Source organism: Galleria mellonella, unplaced genomic scaffold, assembly GCF_026898425.1.
Source record: "Galleria mellonella isolate WM207_F2 unplaced genomic scaffold, CSIRO_AGI_GalMel_v1 utg312, whole genome shotgun sequence".
In the NCBI taxonomy this organism is placed as follows: Eukaryota; Metazoa; Arthropoda; class Insecta; order Lepidoptera; family Pyralidae; genus Galleria; species Galleria mellonella.
In genome coordinates, this window is record NW_026442074.1 from 7,304,182 (window position 1) to 7,326,113 (window position 21,932).

The 21,932-nt window shown below is 31.4% G+C and overlaps 1 protein-coding gene across 1 annotated transcript; it reads left to right on the forward strand.

The window, feature by feature from the left end:
- The first annotated feature begins 232 nt into the window (after positions 1-232).
- LOC113513252 (very-long-chain 3-oxoacyl-CoA reductase-A) lies at positions 233-21,320 on the forward strand. Its single transcript, XM_052895965.1, has 6 exons — positions 233-598; positions 11,853-11,899; positions 13,238-13,313; positions 14,261-14,429; positions 19,413-19,581; positions 20,161-21,320. The coding sequence occupies exons 1-6, from the start codon at positions 445-447 to the stop codon at positions 20,488-20,490; spliced, it is 945 nt and encodes a 314-aa protein (XP_052751925.1). The 5' UTR covers positions 233-444; the 3' UTR covers positions 20,491-21,320.
- Positions 21,321-21,932: the final 612 nt, after the last annotated feature.

Here is a 21,932-nt window from a genome sequence, read left to right on the forward strand (position 1 = left end):
AGAAAAAAAAAATTTAATGGATAAACTTAAAAAAAAAAAGCTATATTATCATCCAGTATTATGAATAGTATTTCATTTAAAAAAAAATCCTATGCGAATAAGAACCTGTCGCTAGTCCTTCACAAAACTAAAAAGACGAAGCCCAGACGTTAGCGGACATGTGAAATATTTACGTACTTCGTTTCTTATCAATTTATCGCCATGCTCCTCTACCTATATCAAAACATTTTTATTCGGGCTCCGTTCGCGTTATCGTTCACTCGATTGTGACCTCGTTTGTAATTCATTCGCCGGCCGATGCGACTTTCTTCGGCCGTCACATTGAAGCGTTGTAGTTTTAGTACTCAGTTCGCAGTACGCATGCGCGATTAATGTCAAACGGTGAAACGCGCTCTCACGTAGCGTATAACCTCTCTTTTTTATTTATTAATTATTAAATAAAAAATGGCTGCATTTACGCCATTAGAAAAATTAGGCATAGCGTTATCTGTATTATTATTGTTATATATTGTGTTGAAGATATGGAAAGTGTTGTATGTTTTTATAATCGGGCCAGCGGTAAATCGAATTGACTTCAAATCGCAGGGGAAATGGGCAAGTGAGTATTTAAATAATTATATAATTTTATATTTTAATACAATTAAATAAACAACATTTTTCTTATATGATACTACAAAAAAAAATATTTATACCGTGAATGCATCGTCTCCATAATTAGGTAAGTATAATGTTAAGATTTTACTTTTACTTTCATTTCGTGGCAAAGTATTTCTAGCAGCGCCATAACCAGTTAAGCTTAACTTTCTCATATTTTTTACACTTTGATTAAATGTCCAGTCTTGTTAATTTAAAAATAATATATATCATAAATATTATAACACAACTATCCGATATAAAATAATAGTAATATGCTCACGACTGTTATGCCTTATGTGGTAGACAGATGCATCCACATATTTTAAAGAAATTATGTAAATAGCTTTTTAAAAGTTTGCGGGTAGGTAGGTATTCAGAATACCCGTACGTAAATACGTGTAAGAAATATAATTATTTTGCTTTGTATTCTTATTAGCCCTTACTAGTATTATAAATATGAAAGTGATTTTGTTACTTTGTTTATTATTTGTTAGCATCTTATTGACTTAACCAATTATTATAATATTTTGTAAGCGTGTACTATATTGGATGGAGAAGGTTATAAGCTTTTTTATACCGGTCATATCCTAGTCACGTGACGAAGTCTTAATAAAAGATAGTATTAAATAAAGATTCCTATAAGAATGTATAATTTTACCAAAACGTAAGAAGATCTATCTGATTTTAGAATTATATTCAATATTCAAATAATATTGACATCTGTAAAAATAGTAATGTGTATTTGTCTAAGCATATCGCGATATATAATGATAAGGAGGTAGGCAAAAAAAGATTAGATACCATAAGTAATATATTGACGACACCTTACTATAAAATATGTGTTATTTATTGACAAATATCGATAATCTGTATATAATGATACAATCAACAAGTAAATAGGTATACTTTGTCTGTTACTTAAATAAAAACGAATCACTAAACTTCTTTCTCAACGCGATATTTGAGAACTTTTGGAAAATTATAATTAGACTAATTTTTTTAAGTCTTAGGAATGTTCCTATGAAGAGGAAATTGTAAAAATTCCCCGGAAAAACGTAATAACTTTTTTTTTTATTTACAAACAATTTTTTTATAGAACAATGTCTGTCGGCTTATTTAAACGATACTGAAACATGTAATAAAGAGGAAAGAGTTGATTTTTTTATATGTTTATTTGTAATAGATAAAATCGAAAACTATACAACCTATTGTAAATATTGTTTCATCTTTAGAAAGCTACATTCTTAGCAAGTAACATCGACTATATATTATTTAAAAAAAATCTAAATTTCTTTTTTTATGTTTGCCGTTCTATTAACTTAGAATGGCAAACAAGCTGACGACTCATCCGATGGCAAGCTGTAACCGTTGCTTTTAGACATAGACAATACCATGGACGTAACAGAGTATACTGTTTCGCCCATGATGGGGGATCTCCATTCGTTGCCATTTCTTAGGACTCAAGTGCTATTCCTTTGTACCTTGTAAATTCACTGTCATACTGAAATACAGACATGCAAACACAACTGCTTCACGGGAGATACACAAATGAGACGGAGGTACACAAGCAAGTGACTTTTGAACAAAGGCTCTCTCTACGAAAATTTCAATAAATTAATCCTAGCTATTAAAAAAATATCTATTAAATCTAATATGTATAAAATAATAATTTGTCTTTCTAATGTATCTTCCCGTACGGAGGATCGCTAGTTATTTATAAAATATAAATGTAACTTTTATGTGATTTTTATAAATATTTATTACGTCAAGTTGTTTATGGTGTAAACAGAGAGAACCGAAAGCATAAGTGAAAATAAAACTGTTCTAATACCCTTGCTTTATTCACTTTCATAACTCATATTCCGTCAGTTCCGGAGACTTTATTCTTTCATCAGTAATCCAACGTCTCTCTGATCGCTTGAGATTAATCCAGCTCTTGTCCATTTGCATTCTTCTACTTTCACATTGTTTATCTGTTTTCTATATTTTTCCATCTGACATTCTTTCCACGGCATATAACTTCGTACTGATAAAATAATTATTTTCGTCCAAAATGCTATATAATTTTCAATGTATTAATATTAATATCAATTCCATTAATTTACTAGACGGAGACTTTGTACAAAAGTCGTGTTTCTGCCATGTAACAGTTATGTCTGCATAGCTGTTTCCGTTTAAAGGGTGGGATATGACAATGTAATTAAAGGGTACAAAAGCATAACACCTTAGTTCCAAGAACACGTGAATGGTAACATAAGCGATACATACTCGTATACTCTTTTATATCCATGGTAATATTCAGGTCTATAGATGATGGTTACCACTTTGCCACTTTCCGTCGGGTGGATCTTTAACTCGTTTGTCTATCTTAGTTGCAAAAAGAACATGATATCTGTCTATGAATCTTCTTGTCAATGCATCTTGCGTCGTCACTTTTTTTTTTATAAAATATGTATATTTATATTATTTTTATAAAACGGTTAGTTGAAAAAATCATGTGTCATCATGTTCGAAAATGTTTGTATAAGTGAGTAGGTACCGAATAATTTCAGTTTTGTGGAACGCTGAATAGGCCATTCGACTGATTGCAACAACAATTAGGTATATAGATAACGAGGCCATTTCCTAATTTGATTTAGCTAATTGCTTTTCAAATAAACCACTAATAAAATTCACATTTCATTGCTATTTTCTTCGCTCCTTCGATTTAATTTTTTTTATTCAACTTAGACTGGCAAACAAGCTGATGACCCACCTGATGGAAAGAGGTAACCGTCGACTATAGACATGTGCAGTACCATGGACATAACAGACTATACTGTTTCGCCTATGATACCTCCCATGCGTTGCCATTCCTGAGGACTCATGTGTTATTCCTCTATATCCTATAAATTCACTGCCATATCCCAACATGAATGGGACAGAGGTACTAAGCAAACGACTTTCGTACAATGTCTCCGTCTTGTGAATCTGGTGAAAAAAGTTCTTAAACATGACTTGATTGCTACATTTGTTGTATGTATGTATGATCTATCAAAAGTTAACTAATTCTTTGGTCATGATAATAAATGACCATGTAGTCCCGGCAAAAATTAGGCCACCCCTTTCTTTCCCGTGGTTGTCCTAAGAGGCCAGTAAAGTAGGTAGAGGGATGGGCATCATCGTCCCTCTTAATACATCTTTAAAGCCTACCTACGGTTACCAATCCGCCTGTCAAGCGTGATATCTACTGGCAAAATCCTCCAAATGGGTGGCTTATATTCAGCAATGGACAGTTAAATGCTGGTATGACGATGATGATGCTAAAAGAATAGTGGCTATTAAGGTTCAAAGACTATTTTCAAGACGACACAATAAAATCGAAATTATGACATAAATAACCATAATATGTTAAATCTTGTGGTGTTTTTATTCTACAACAAAATGAAAGAATAAATTTCTGTTGCTAAGTTTTTTTACGATACATATACTCGTAGTTGTTAGTCTACTAAAAGATAAATATTTCAATTTTAGATATTGAGGTAATGTTTCCTTGTGTATATTGCCCATTTTTCGTATGGCAAATAATTATATTTCGTATCTCTTAATCTATAACTAAATATTCCTAACGTCTTATATAAACATTAATGACTGCAAAATAAAAGAAAAAAATCCTTAACCATATTTCACATCTATAGAAAAACTTTTTAAACAATGACAGAAAACACAAAATTTATTAAAATTTTCATAATTTTGAATATATTTAGGCATGCATCTACGTAAGTGTTCAATTATTTTTATTTTAAAAATTAATATAAAAAATATTTTAGTGAACAGTAGTACAGTTGAGATGAGCAATAATATTTCATCAATCTTAGTAATAATTACTGTATTTTCTCTATAGATCGTTGGTTGTAATCCGACTCGAAGGACCATTAATGATTATTTAAATTGGTCATTTGATATAAAATGCTTTATTTTTTTCCTAATCAGAATTTATATTAATAAAAGCATAAAACTAGGTTAGCATTTAAAAAAAAAATAATAATGGCTTGTACTCTCAACAATAACCTATGAACTAATTACAAAAATCTTGTTTAAAATTTCTATTCAGTTCCTGCATTTCCGGCTTAATTATATAGTTTTTGTTATCAACTGTTACTGTACATGTCACTATACGTGTATGTACCATAGCTACAGTATTTCCTGATGAAAATAAATATTTCGCTTTAATTACAGTAACAGTGTTCTTGATTCTACTTAAGGGAAAGCGGAATCACTTTAGTGATGTATTGTGATGTAAAATCAACTTTGACATTAAAATAATTTCCTTATAATAAATCAATATTAAATATAAAATAGTTCCTTCGTAGTTTCTGCTTTCATAGTTCTTTATTTTTTTTTATACTATAGATATAATGAAATTGTAAATTTGCAAAACAATATATTTTTTGAATATAGTTTTTTCTGTCTGTTTGTATGTTTTTTGCATCATACAGAAACTAGCACACAAACAAAAAAGTCTAACCTAAAATCTAGTGTATATTTTATCTTTATATGCCATTAAAATTATTGAATAGACTACTTCTAGAGTGATCTAGTTAAGTAGGTTTTCTACTTCTGAAACATGCGTACTAAGTAGCTAGCAATAAGCGAGTAACAAATACATGTTTTGGTGACCTGTATTTGTTACTCGCTGGTGGTGATTTTGCATTCTCTACAGGTTTTAACATTCTATAATAGACAACTCTGAGTAATGTTCCAAAGCAGTGCCTAGGATTAACCACATTTAAATATTATTGATCCCTACAGTGGTTATTAGGTTGCTTTTGTAGGTCTATTCTGAATTTCTGGGAGACCAAATGACAGTTTATTCTGCTTATAAAAATTTATTAATTATCATGAAACTATTATATTTATTAGTGAGAACAAAATGTCCCATCTTCAATAATGAAAGAGATCAGTTGACGATTTCAACACGCCACATTTTTTCATTCAATAATGCTTTACAATATTATTAACGACAATTTTTGAGATTAGCACTGCTAGTCATTATTAGGAGGCTCCAACCTCACTCGTCATGCTATGGGTAGAGATAGATATGAAGTATGACTCCTTTATTGAATTCAAAACTTTACTTGGAATATTATATCACTGCATTATTGAATCCAAGATGCTGATATGCGCATAAAAACTAGAGTTAGCAATATATTCTGAACGACCTGTAATCTGTTTTGGAAGCCATTAATTTGAATAATATCGATCACTTTGGTTCTTCTGCGGATATCCTTATTTACATTAAGGCAATTTACCATGATTAAAAAAAATACTACGTGAATATTATTTCAATATTTTATTTGTCTTTCCTTTCAAAGGCATTGGGATCATTATCTGTCGACCGATTATTTTAATATGAGAGGTCAAGCGGTATAAATTAAGATGCACTTTAAAAATTTTAAAATATATTTTTCACAAATTAATAAACTGGTTATCATCATTCAGTATCGTGTAATTGTTGTCCATTATTGTCGTATTATTAATCTTATTACAGTTGAAAAGTCAAGGTCAACTGTATGTCAACCGAAGTTAACATTTTTTAGCAGTTATTTACAGATCATACACATACAAATAATTATTTAATATTTTTTATATATATATCTTCACGTAATTATGTAGATTAAATAAAGTTTCAACGAAATAAATTTGTTACTATAATTCCTTCTAACAGAACTTAGTAAAAAAATTACTACGTTTTGTTGGAATAAACACTCTTTAAATGTAGGTGGTAACAAATCAAAACATTCAGTCAATTACACAGAGGGAGACTTTGTACAAAAGTCGATTGCTTGGGTACCTCTGTCCCATTCGTGTTTCAACCGTGAACCAGTTGTGTTTGCATGACTGTGTTTCGGTTTGAAGGGTGGGATATGGCGTAAATTTACTGGGTACAGAGGAATAACACCTAAGTCCTCAAGAATGGCAACGCATGGGGGGGGGGGTATCATGGGCAAAACAGTATACTCTGTTATTTCCATGATACTGCTCATGTCTATAGGCGACGGTTACCACTTTCCATCAGGTGGGCCGTCAGCTTGTTTGCCATTCTAAGTTGTATAAAAAAAAGTTTTTATTTGTTCTACTATTGGACATTAGCAGACTGTCTTATGATAGGGTCACTTATTCGTTTGTTTATATTTTTATTAATTTCTATAGTATATATACACACACCATACCCACACCATATACACATTAGTATATATGGTGTGGTTACTATGGGTAATTTTCATTGTGAACCCAGATAGTTCAGTTTACATAGCTTTGCTTAGCTTGCAATCTTGCATTGTTGACTATTCGCTAAGCTAAGCGAGCTAAGTTAAATGAAGTTAGATTCACTTAACACAGATCCTAGTGTCTTCTGATTGAAGAGTGTGTTAGGATTTTTTGTACTTCGTGTTAACAAATGGGGTTACAATATGAAGTCGTTTGACAGACTATAGCTTACTGGATGAATTTCTATTTAAGATAAAAAAACATATAGTCTAATACAGTATTATATTATCCGTGATAAAGTATACTATTTATTCTAGTAAATTTTCATTATACTGGCCATACGGAACAAGTGGCAATTAAATACCTTATAATTGAAATAAAAATGCCGTAAGGTATTAATTTCGCCGTATGTACCATTATTATTTATATTATTACATTAAAAATAAAATAAATAAAAACTTGTGAATGTTAGATGTATGTTGATAAACATGCAAGCAAATTGTGATCCTCTTACTTTTTTTTTAATGACGTTTTAACCGCCCCTGTCGGATTTATCCAAGATTGTGGAGCCCGAGCCGGATTTATTCGTCAGAGAACCCGTATTTGATTATTTGTTTTTTTTTTTCTTCGTTTATTTAACTGTACTATATTAATACAGAAATAAAAAGCCAGTCAAGTGCAAGTCGGACTCGTGCAACGGGGGTTCTGTACAAAATTATCAAGTTTTTTTTGTGAAATAACTACAAATTTACGATTTTCGAATTTTTTACTTTACTTGTGGTCCATGACATTGCGTCTTGCTAAATTTAATGATTCTAGGTCAACGGGAAGTACCCTATAGGATTGATTCTCTTTGCGAATGTCAAAATATGCAATATAAATAGAATATAAACGGCCATATCTATTGATTGCGTTGATTTAGAAGCTTGATTTTTTTCACTGCTGTGAGAGGTTACAGATCCCAGTATATGATGTTAATTTTAACTTGATATCTATGGAAAAGGGTCTTGACAGATGTACGGATGGATAACGAAGTAATCCTATAAGGCGAACCCTTAAGAGGTTTTTCCTTAGGAGGTACGTAACCCTAAAAAGACGCATTCATCATGGGTAGTTTATAAGTTTCCATAGCTACCCTACGTCTTCATCGTCAGAACAATTCTATGGTACCATAATATTGCATTTTGATATATTATATACAACATATTATTATTATGCAAGTTTGGTTTTGACCAAACTTGCATAATAATAATACTTTAATAATATTACTTATTTAAAAAGAAATTATATTTTTATAAGTATGCTAAATTTTGGCACAATCAGACGGTCAGCAAGTAATTAATAATAGATTGCAAATTTTGAGCGGAAAACTTAAAATTTTTGTTTATGATATTTATAAAGGCAAAGAAAATGATGGCCCACCTGATTGTAACCGGTTACCGCAGCCTATGAATGCTTGCAATACTAGGAGTATTACACGCCCTTTGCCGTCCCCGAAGAAACCTCTTTACCTCTGCTGGAAAGTGATAGTCGCTTATAGACTTGAACAGCATAGAATATATTTTTTTTAATGGGTGATAATGTAATAGTAACCCCGCCTGCGCTATCGGTATACGCTGGCGGGGCACCAGTGACGAATGATAGATGACCATGAAAGCAGGTCAATTAGCTCATCATGATGAATTCTACTAGAATTAATCATGATGATTTCTAGGGGGAACCACGTGGAGCTCGACCTGATAGGGTGTATTGCTAGCAATGGGTCAATTAGACCCCATTACTAACAATCCCTTTCCTCCCGCATAGAATATACTATAACGTTCATGGTAGCCTTCATATGTTGCCACGTAATATAGCTACTTAATTAAAAGCTTATAAGAGAGACAGACAAATAACTTCTCTTAGTCGAATATAAAAGAAAAAATGCCATGTAAACTCGCGGATTTGAGTTTGACGTTAGGTGCAAGACAATTGCTATAAAGCCAAGAGGTCTATAAGTTAAAAATATACATATATAATATAATCTTCTTTACGAATATCTTTGCCTTTACTAACTCTAACTTTATGTAAGTAATGTTACTAAGTAATTAAAAAAAAAGAGTGAAAATGACAAAATTATTGCTGTAATTATGAGCAAAAATTTAAGTTTTCAAGATAATGAAATTACTGAAATGCCATGCCGTACTTAAGATCTACGTGAATTTTGTTGGAATTTTAATCGATGTCACTATATTTTAACCAGTACTTAGCAGAAAGCGAATTTATTTATCAGAGTACATAAATTGTTTTAAAATATGTAGTGTTTGTATGTTAAAATTTCGGGTTTGTGTCTATACAAATTGGTTTCAGATTTCTGATGTGGGTTACAGCGTTTAATTAATATCTAACCGTAAATTTTAAACTACCATTATTCTGATAATATTTGGTTATTTGAAAATAATGAAAATAAATTAGACACATTCAGTAATACTGTTTGCTACATAAAAAAGTAACTTCAATCGTGAATACGAAATACAGCAATGAATGACGAGATATTTCGTAGACACATTAGATTTATGATATTAAAGTTTAAAACGCAGTATTTTGTACCTGCAGCTGGACTTTGATTCGTAATAATGGACGCCTAAAATGGATAATAATGGAATGGTAATCCCGCTTGCGCTAACGACATATGCTGACAAGGCACCAGTGAGAGATGAAGGTGAGGATAAATACAGGTCAGTTAGCCCATCGTGATAAATATACCTACAATTCAGTACGATGCTTTCCAGAAGCGACCACGTGGAGTTCAACCTGATAGGGTATATTACTTGCAATAGGACTAGTAATCCGCATTACTAACAATTCCTCCCCTCCATACAGGATTTTCATTAGAAATATGAAGATTTTTGCTCTGTAAAAATTTGAAAAAACATCGTCACAAAAGCTATTAAAATCGTAATATTATAACGGTTCAGATTTAATGATGCAGGTAATCAACGCAATTACCTACATAAAAAAATAACATAGCAACAAAAAAAACAAACGAATTGAATATCTTCTTCTAATGAAAGTTGTTCAAAAATTATAAAAGAGAATTAGATACATAAATTATAATAATGAAGTATCATTTTACATGCATTCGTCATCTATTCGCTCATGGTCAAAACTGGTCAGCGACACATATTCACAACAAAGTATCGTATCATATAGAAACAAACGTTATTTCAAAGGCCATAAAGTTTCATTTATTTTGCCATAACCAACGGTAATACAACATTACTCTGTAAATAGCTTTCACCTTCACGTGTGGCAAATTCAAGGGAAAATACGACTTAAGCTATTGTAACAAAGTTGTTTCTGCTATGATTTAATTTATCAGCTACAGAATTTGCTGAGAAAGTCCAACAATCCGCGTAGTCATTACTTATAACTATTTAGTTGCACCCGCGACTTTATCCGCGTGGAGTGTGTACACTAAACTTCTATATGATTGCTATCCTGAATATCTAGGTTAAACCTAAACTGACTTATCTGTCTGAAGAAGAAGCCTCCGAAATCCATGTGTATTTATATGGCGATAGGCTTTAACTCCCATTTCTCATAATAATTCCGTCACTATTATAGCAACCGTATTTCTTGAGAGAATAAATAATTCGACTTTGTGACCAAATTTATTTATTCAAACGATTTCAAATTCGAAATTCAAAAGTTTTACAGCTTGCATGTATTAGGAACATTTCGTTATGAATTTACACTTCATTGATTTTATTTATTTTGTTAATGTTACTATTATATTGTAATAATATTCGTTTTCCTAGGATTATATATATGTAAATATATAAAGTAACAACATTAAGTTAATAACAATGTTAGCAAAGGCGAACTTATCTATTATATAGCGAGCAATGTAAATAAATTATCAATCTATCTAAAGAGATTTCTTCCAGTCAACCTAACAGTTTTTTGTGCATCAACTTATGTATACTTTTCCTTAATATTGCAATTAAGTATCATATTTAATATGCATAAATATATTGACACGCTTTCACACACATAATGCAATATAAGGAACATTTGCATTTGATGGTGCTGACTTGCAGATATCAATGCAAATTATGCTTCAGCATAAATTGTCAATTTAGCTCTATTGGTATATATGTGTATGACTGTCTGGTTGGATTGGCTAAGTGGATGCAGTGCAATGCACAATAATCCTTTGAATATATACACCAAATAGACAGTAGGATCATTTCTACTATTTACAATATTAGGGTTCCGTACCAAAAAGTACGAAGGAACCATTATGGTGTTTTATACATGTTAAGACTAATAATTTTATAAATATATTCTTACTTTTTTTTAGATTTACCCAACTATATTAATAATTAAATAATAGCTGTATTAATAGCTAATGCCGAAATTAAAATAATAGTAGATACAGGGGGGTCCCTGTATCCGCTGACTCCCTGCAATGAATTTCAGGTCGTCACTTCATCTAGTGGGGGGTCGTCTATTATTGTATTATACTATTCTAAATACTACATGTATATAATGATGACTGGTTGAGCCGTTTAGGTGCAAACAGGTAACAAACAAACGAACTCACATTCATATTGTATAATAATTAGTTATTAATTAATTCTTTTCTACCATTAACTGTATACCGTTGAAAATAGACCGTCCCCGTAGACTGCCATAAAGAACGATCCCGAACCACCTGCATCCACAGATTGATACAACCCTGCAATGTGTTTGAGAGCATCACTCCATCTAAACGTTCCAAAGCTAAAATAAACATCGCATAGCCTAATTTCAGTTGCCAACCCGACTGCCAAGTGTGGCGACTATTGGCAACCGCTTCTTTCCCCTCCCCCTCCAATGGCAAATAACAAAAATAAATTTGTAAGGTTTACAATAAGTAAATATTTTATTATAAATGCAAAATGTATAAGTTTTTTTTTTCAATTATTTATATTTTGTTTCAGTGGTGACAGGCAGCACAGATGGAATCGGCAAAGAGTATGCTAGACAGGTATGTTAATCTACTATTACCTAGATCTGTGGCACATTGGAGAACATTAAGTGGTTTATTGGAATATTTAATTATGTATATATAATTAAACATTTCAATAAACTAGCAGATTCTGTTTCATAAAAAAAAAACACCAACTTCATCGTGACAAAACCAGTTAGTTTAATTTGATGAAACTTTATGGGACTAATCTAAAAGTGTATTCTTTGAAATAAAAAAATAATAATTTTCCAAATTTGTTTATAAACGACAATGTTCTGAGGTAACGAAAAAAACAAGTGAATTGAGAACCTTTTTTGAAGTCGATTAAAAATAAAAGTGTTAAATCTGGCAGCGTTTTAAAACTAATTTATTTAATATATTTTTTTTATGAATTAAAATGGAATGGCAATACCACCTGCGCTATTATTTTACACTAGAGAGATAAGAAGTGATAGGCAATGAAACCGGGTCAGTTGACACGCCGTGATGAATTTACCAGGAAAGTAAACGATAGTTTTTACGTAATACCGCGCGCAAGTCGACCTGACAGATTATATTGCTAGCAATGGGACCTAATCCTCGTTATTACCTATTATATTAGTTTAATTTACATAAAGAAAGAAACGGGGTATATATTTTGAATCTTACTTCAAAAGAAGGAGATTCTGAATTCGATTGTACTTTCTTTTTGTTTGTTAGCTCATAAGTAACTCCGTGAATTATAAACCATTTGAGTTTTACCAGACTTTGTACAAAAGTCGTTTGCTTGGGTACCTCTGTCCCATTCGTGTTTCAACCATAAAGCAGTTGTGTTTGCATGGCTGTGTTTCGGTTTGAAGGGTGGGATATGGCGTGAATGTACAGGGTACAGAGGAATTACATCTGAGTCCTCAGGAATGGCAACGCATGGGAGGTATCATGAGCGAAACAGTATACTCTGTTATTTCCAGGGTACTGCTCATATCTATAGGCGACGGTTACCACTTTCCATCAGATGGGCCGTCAGATTGTTTGCCATTCTAAGTTGTATAATTTTTTTTTTATTATTATCTAAAAGGATATATTTAAAAATTTATGTCAAAGGAATATTATCTAAATCAGTTCGGTTTTGCCACAATTGAAATCAGTTTTTTGTGGAACAAAATCTTAATTATATAGTATGAAATTTAATTCAAAGAATTTTTGTAAATTGATACAACGTTGTATTTATTATATGTATGCGTGTGTGTGTGTGTGTGTGTGTCTAATTGTAAAGTAAAATGATATTAATGCTGATTACGCTAATAAACTCTGTCTACGTAGACAGTAACTATTGCTAACCAAATAACATAATAAGAAGTTTTATTTTGTCTCCAGCTGGCGGCGCATGGTTGTGATGTAATTCTAGTCAGTCGATCGTTGGATAAATTGAATGCAACAGCGGAGGAAATAGGTGAATACTTAAAATTTTCAGATACAGTTAATCTATAATAATAAATAATCTAGATAGAAGTGACACTGGTGTACTTTGTGTGTCGATGCTTACAAAATGTACTTTACATTTTGTTGGGGTATAAATTTCTGACAATGATAAAGGGGTAATTCGTCATTTATCAAATATGTATACTTATTTTATAATAGTTCTTTATATACATCGGAAAATCCATCATAAAGAACAAAAAACATACTCGTCCTGAGGAAGACAAGTAGATACTACCGGACTCTTACCAGCTAGAACTCCACGGAGTTCTGACTCTTCGCCATAATGCTGGAGTTACGAGTTACCGTAATTTCGGCAGCGATGGTTCAGTTAAGACTTCTCTTTGGGCAACTCTTCTTCTATTGTTCATTTTTATGGAACGTATTGGAATATCTACATTGAGTACTTTTTAATAGTAGTTTTTATTCTAGTAATTCTTGTCAATTTAAGAGTGCGTGTTGACTTTGTGTCACCAGACGCTTACGATCGTTTGACCTTTAAACCGTGACTGTATTTTTCCGAGTTATTTTTTAATACATGAAAACTAAAATACCCTATTGGTGTATACTGACAAAGTACCAGAAAAATAGGTGAGGATGAAGTGATGAAGCTGGCACCTGTGACGAATTTAGAATAAACACGATGGTTTCCAGAGGGGAATATCAACCTGGCAGGGTATATTGCTGGTAATTATACTAAGTATTCCTACAACTAATAACAATCTACTGTTTCCTTAGATTCAGATTTTCAATTATTTATCTTATAGCCACATTTATTTTTCTTTTTTTTTATACCACGAAGATGTCAAAAAACATATACCCCGTCTGATGGTAAATTGTCACTGTAGCCTATAGACACTAGGGTTGCCATGTACGCGTTGGCGACTCTGAAGAAATATTAATATTTAATTTTTGTTACAGAGAAAGACTTTAAAGTACAAACAAAGATAGTACAAATCGATTTTAGTCAAGGAGTGGAAATTTATGAAACTTTATCCAACCAGATTAAAGACCTCGAAATCGGAGTTCTTGTGAATAATGTTGGCGTGTCTTATATTTATCCAGAATATTTCCTGGAATTGCCTGATTGGTATGAATTTGCTATTTATATCTATATACGTGTAATAAATTAAACCATAGATTATACAGGACTCGATAAGGAACTTCGTTTTGTAATAAGGATTTCTTTCGTATATAATTTCATTTCATTTCATTTCGGTACATGGTTTATACAAGTAATATCTCCGTTATTTTCTTTAGTCTGTGTCTCGTAATAAGATAGCAAGTCACTAGGAAACTTTTCGTTATTTATCCTTGTATGCGTGTGCGTGTGTGTGTTGGTGAAGTCGACTTTTTACGGAGTAAAATATACCTTTTCTTTGTCTTTGTTCTTCGATACAAAGAAATCTTTACAATCTAGAACAAAAATATTATTATTTCATCAAATGTAGTTACATTCATAGAAAAGCCAGATACTATAAAATCACTGCTTGTTATATAAGAGTTCAGAAATATCTGTTCTATAAAAGCACTGGTCCTCAAAGTAGATAATAACGCAACTTGTGAACGCTAGAAACATAGAGGTCTAGAAAAAAATTGAGAAGTGTTGAAGTATCTAAACTAAATAGCATAAAGTAACTAAATAGCATTTATAAAGTTGCACATTATCACTCTCATTAGAACAATTTCATTTAATATGTAAGTTTGAACCCGGAAACAAAGCCCATGTATTGGATGAATTAGAAATCATTAAAAATATTTTTAAAGGAGTATTCTACGAATGAAATGGAACGTATAATGAAATATGAACATTTTTAACCTTTCTAGATGAAAGGTTACACGTTGTTTGTAGCTGTCAAGTTAATATAAAAGTTTTACAACTTTATGTAATTTTTTGAAAACCGTTCTTTTGGAAAATATTCAGTCTCACTATAGCGCAGGGGTTCCCAAACTTATTTTATCTACTGCCCACTTTGAGAATAAATTATTTTTTAGCGTCCTCATTTTATTACCTACTTAAAAACCACTATTACTTCAAGATCAACAAGTCACCCCCACATGCTTCTACACAACGCCCCCATTTTTTTCTGGGTCTCTTGCCACCCACCTTTAGGCCTGCAGTGCCCACAAGGGGGTGTTATCGCCTACTTTGGGAAAGGCTGCTATAGAGAATATTCTGTTTTCAAAATAAACAGAAAATAAAATGGGTTTTAGAACCTCTGCATAAAGGTGTCGATACGGATATTTCAATTCAGCTCATATTTTAAGCAGGAGCCTGTCTATATACACCTGGTGCTGAAAATTTGTATGAACGTGGAATGCAGTCGCTCTCAAATTTGAAAGTGTCTGAATCTTCACTGATATGAGACAGCTTCCATAACTGTTCAATGTCGCATTCATTTATATATTTTATTATTAGGATATTAGTATATATATATATATATATATATATATATATATATATATATATATATATATATATATATATATATATATATATATATATATATATATATATATATATATATATATATATATATACTATTTATTTTTTGATTCATCGTCATCATATCAGCCGTTAACTGTATTCTGCTGACCACGGGCCTCCTATTATTGCGCTTTTTTGTGTTTAGTTGCCACGCTTGGCAGGCGGATTGGCAACTGCAGTTAAGCTTAGGTGATGTTTAAAAAGAGACGCTGTTGACCTTGAAGTTTCCTTAGTTGCCTCTTACGACACCCACGGAAAAGGAAGGAGTGGTCCACTCTATGCTGAGATTACACTACGCACCTACCAAACTTTTTTATTTTAATTCGTTATAACATAATATTATGAGTGACAAGACAAAAACAATGTCATACTAATTGTATTTATACTAATGTAATATGTGAAAATTTCTATCGAGTTAGCATATTTGTTATTCAATTATGCGTAAATGGCTAAACGAATTTAAATTGAACTTGGTATATGGATTTATCGTACTTTGATTAATACAGAATTTAGTCTCATTCAGTAGAATCTTGTATTGTATTGTAAAATCTTTATTATACATAATTTACATTGGACACATTAAAAGATTTAATATTCAATGGCGGACTTGTCCTATAGATAGATCTCTTAGAGTCATTCTTTCAGAAGCCGAAAGAAAATTATACCTAGAATGTTCAAAGGTAAAAACCATACAGAGGTAAATATAAAAACGTAGAAAATATTGAAAATATAAACAAACAATAATCTACTAATTAATGAAAGTCCAAATTACTTATATCCAATAGCAATAGATATAAAATATCGATCAAATGATTGGAAATTTCGAACTCTTATCATTCTCATTTACAGATTACAGTGTTTCTATTATGAATTTAACAAAATTTGCTTACATTTTTATAGAATTCTATAAAAATTGACTATATACTTCTTCTGTTTATGTATTTGTCGTACCAGTCATTAACTGTCCAGTGCTGAACATAGCTTCCCCCATAAAAGGGGTTTTGCCAGTAGTTGCCACACTTAGCAGGTGGTTTGGCAACCGGAGTTTGGCTTTTGGTGACGTTTTAAAAGAGACGCTGCTGCCCATCCCTCCACCATAAGCTCCCTTAGTCGCCTCTTACGATATCCACGGGAAAGGAAGGGGTGACCCATTCTATATTGATACCTACACAGCTAATATAGTATTATGACGGTTTATAGTATTTGATAAATAATTACTAAATATTACATTAGTAATATTAGTCTTTCTTACAAGTTTAATTTAGGCAATCACTATCAGCTACTCTAAATGTAATCATCATAAATATTACGCTAGCTTTGCCGCGATTTCTCATTACTGCTGACGATTATACAGCTTGCTTAACTTTATTCGCGTTTACTTAAAACAGATCTATATATATAAACATTTGTTGAGCCCTACTCAGTTTCGTAATCCGTGAACTTTACTGTGTCCCCAAAATTAATATAATTACCGCTCCTGACATTCCCACTAATGGCTAATCTCGCCTAATGGTGCCCATAGTTGTGAGGAGTCCTCTGTAGCATTACACTTTGAACATAAATAAACTTGTAATTACAATGGACTTGTGTCCGGTAAACAAAATATATTGGTAACATAATTTTAAAATATTTTTGATCCCTAACGATTTAAAATATATATATCATAATTTTAATGCCTTTTTGGTCCATTTTACTACTTAGGATATTTCTTGCAATGATATATAACATCGAATAAAATAGCAACGTTTAATTGAAATGTTTCATTTAACATATCAGTTGATTAGGCATTTTATTTAAAAAAAGACCTTCAATTCATTGGTGTAAAACAATGATAAATCAAATTAACGAAACATGTTACAAATTTTAGAAATAATACAATGTATGCAATAAGTAATTCTTTTTATTGTTGATTTGTCTTGCAATATAACAGTTATATTATTTTATAAAAATATAATTCAATCTTTCTGAAATATTCTCCTAATCCTATTAATATTATAAATTCAAAAATTCGTAACGATGATTGGATGGATGTTTGTTTCTCTTTCACGCAAATATTAATAAATGGATTTGAATTAAATTTGGTGCACGGGTAGATTATATCCTAATTTAAAATATAGGATACATTAGATATTGATTAAAGCGGATAAAGCCACGGGATACAGCTAGTAATGAATAAATTAGTGTCTTCTACAGAGAAAATTATGATTTTTTCTATTTAGGAGAGAATTAGATAATTACGAATTAATAAAGAAAAACTTGGAAACCTTTAAAAGTTGCTAAATGCTGTTAAGGATATTTTAATAATTATAAAAGTATATTACTATGCATAAAATGAATAATAATTATTATAGATAGATGGATACTCTTTATTGTTTTCTCCAAAGGAGTACATTAGTAAATTTATAAAACAAATAATACATACAATTAAGATAAAATATTACATTGAGAAAATAATGGGCCTTATCACTAAGAGCGATCTCTTCCAGGTAACCTTGGATGGAGAATAGTAATTATAAACATTTTGATTGGAGGCACGAAACTCTGTTTGTTTTATTTATTTATTACAGTAATTTTTTATGCACACCATACTTCATGCGTAAATAATATTAGCAAATACACGTATATGTTATGAATATATTATATATAACCAAAATATATTACATACTGGAAGAAAGCGCTGTGGCTTTACGTGGAACTTGTGAGAACTTCCCTAAAACATATACCTACTATTTTATAATTAGACACTTGGTAACGATTTATTAATTGCAACTGTTAACTATATACGTGTATCATTCAAATTCCCAGGAAAAGCAACACAAATGAATAAAATTTTAGTTTTTATTTATAGGATAATATCAGAATCATTAGCGTTACGTAAACCTAAGAATTAACCCATTCTATTGAATATATTTCGCCGTGTAGTTTCGGCATAGAATAGGCCATCCCTTTTTTCCCGTAAGTGTCGTAAGAGGCGACTAAGGCGTTCCTCTTAAAATATCACCAAAGACTAAACTGCGATTGCCAACCCGCCTGCTAAGCGTGGCAACTATTGGCAAAACCCCCTTTATAAGAGAGGCTATATTTAGCAGTAGACAGTTAACGGCTGTTACATGTTTCTTCGGTATAGTCAGTTTTTCTGGTAGAACACTCCCTTCGAAGGATGATAAGAATTCAGTTAAACGAAACATTTTCACTAAATAAAAATGGTTTTTTGATTAAAATAATTAGATGTATGTTGTTTAATTCCGCTACAATCAGTGTGCGTGCGACTCCCAGTATTTATAGATTGATAAAGTCATCAAGTGGTCAGGCTTCACTAAATGATTAGGCTCCTAATAGAACCAATAAGAGATGACAAGTGAATCTGAAAGCAGGTTGGTTGGCCCATCGTATCAAATTGAACAACAATAAAATATAATGGTTTTAAGGGCGAACCGCGTGGTCCTTCTAGGTTCGGTGTAGGGATAACTAGTAATGAAGTGGTTAGAACCTTATTGTTTGGTTATTATTTACATTTCTTTTCCCCCATACTGTATATATCTATAATTATGATATCTATATCTAATATGACTTACATTTTTTCAGGCATAACATTATATCGAATCTGATAAATGTGAACATCGTATCTATGGTCCGTGTGACAGCCCTAGTATTACCTGACATGGTGAAGAGAGGCAAGGGTATTGTTATAAACGTTGGTTCTGGCTCCTTTGAGTTGCCAGCTGCATTACTAACAGTTTACGCTGCTTCTAAGGTAAGGCTGTCAATTGTAATATTATTTTTTACACATTCTATATGGTGTTATATTATGTACAGTAATAGGTATATATTGTAGAAAATAAAGGAATGCATTAAGTTTGGAACCATAGGCCGAATGAGTTTCTCTACACACTGACCGCGTACAGCGCGTGCCAAGGTTTCTGTGCATCTCCTATGCGGCAAGAGTCACCGTATACATTTGTTACTCAATCACGCATAAATGACTAAGCTGATCCAATGAAATTGGCTACATTGATAGTCATATCCTAATTTAACAGGCAAATCCGCGGGTTTGTTTGGTTTGAATTTCAAATACTCAGCGGAATTGCTTTTGATGCAATCGATTTGTAATCAAATCAAGATCATATCGAAAAGACGTCCAAAGGACATTATTTGATTCCAATCCAGTTATTACATTTTACCTTGTAGGTGATGAGTTCTAAACTGAAATCTTATCACACTACTCATGATGAAAAATTAAATGTTCACCATCATAATTACACCATCATTTCTGTGCAAGGAACAGTAAAAAATCTTGTAGGGCTCTTTAATTACAGCTGTTACTTCTTTACAGGCGTTTGTTGCAAAGTTCTCAGAAGGTCTGTCAGCCGAATATAGTAACAAAGGTATCATAGTACAATGCGTCAACCCTGGATTCGTCGCGACCAATATGAGTAAAATCCGCAGAACTTCTTTCTTCGCTCCCAATGCAAAGAATTACGTTAAATCAGCTCTCAGTTTGGTCGGTACCACTAAAATGACTAATGGTTACTTCAGCCATTCGCTCTTGACCTTTGGGAGTGATTGTGTTAAAGCCATATCTGAAGATCTAATGACCTGGTTGAGTAAGAGGAGCCTGGAAAATAGTCGCAGAATTATGATCAGAAAGTACAAGAAACAATAATTTATGCTTTATACACTATATAATTCTCTCTTTCTATATTTTTTCTAATACACAATCTTTCATAGTCTACTGTTTGATGAATAATCGATTATTATAAAGTAATTTCAATAAAAGCAAACTTTTGTATTGTATTATTCATTGAACAATAGACAATATCTTAATCTTTGCTGTTAATAAATGCTACAATAACTTTAAAACTTCTATAATGCATGCCATAAATTTCAATACCAAAGATGTACATAAGGTCTTGCATTAAGATCTCTGTAGACACTATAGGTATTATTGTCTCAAAACTGAGATGTGGCCTAATTATAATATAAAGAGGAATATGTCAGTAGATTTTGATTATGATAATGTTGAGTAATCCTGATGTAATGATATTTTCCAAAATGCTGGAGAAATCTAACAATAAAATAGCATGCTACTTTAAGTACGAGGAATGATTGTGCTGAATTTAAGATTGCTTATCTCTTTTATAGACTTATAGAAATAAAGATGATTGAATGGAAATTATGTCATAAAATTATAATTTTTATCATTACGTATTACAAAGATAGGAAAATAATCTTTTCTATTAAATTGATAGAAAAGACTTTTTTCGGTTGAGGCATTTTTTTTAAATATATTTATATTTTGTTATTTTAGGATACTTGAATAGTACCTAGTTGTTCAAAAACCAAAAATAAATAATGTGTTGTAATTAATAGCATTGTATGCGATTTCTTAGTCAAAAAATGTTACCGTGTCCAAGGATTTAGTTTTTTTAAGTAGATTGCGGGGTTTGTATAATTTTATTTGGTTCCTAAATAAAGTTTTGGCATTTAAATAAATAGTTTGATTATTATGAAACACAATTCATATCACTAACTCAATATTTTTTAAATAATTATATAATAATAAGAAAAGTTAATTGTAAATTAGAAAAAATCATTTTTAAAAAGTTAATGTTTCTTTTATCAAGTGCAAAATTTACCAGCTTTATTGATAAAGTAGTTTAATAAAAGATTTTGCACTGCTGCAGCAACTACTTCAATTACAATAAAATAATATTAGATTATAAGAAGGTAATAAATCCTCGATTGCAAATAATTAACAGAATCAATTTATTTTGCATTAAATCTGCCTTTATGTCACATTTCATTGGTCAATAAAGTTTAAATAAATAAGTAAATAAATTGGCGAAGATAATCTCGTACTATACGTTCAAAAAAACCATCTTTAACGTATACAGTATACAAAAATTAAAAATGTGTCGCATGATCGTTAATAGTATGAATATTAATCTCACTACTTGAATTAAAAACAAATTAATGGTGAGATGTGAAGACATTACTGACGCTTACAGTAAACTCATCACCAATGCAATTTAGCCAAGACGTCGAGTGAGGTAAATACCGGTTGCATTTATTTTCTTGTAATAACAATACCAAAGCCACTATCTT

Bases quoted from the DNA above. Each gene is read 5' to 3' on its own strand.
- LOC113513252 (XM_052895965.1), top strand. From the start codon at position 445: ATGGCTGCATTTACGCCATTAGAAAAATTAGGCATAGCGTTATCTGTA. The intron at 11,900-13,237 runs GTATGTTAATCT...TTTTGTCTCCAG, and splicing joins GCAAAGAGTATGCTAGACAG to CTGGCGGCGCATGGTTGTGA. The intron at 19,582-20,160 runs GTAAGGCTGTCA...ACTTCTTTACAG, and splicing joins CAGTTTACGCTGCTTCTAAG to GCGTTTGTTGCAAAGTTCTC.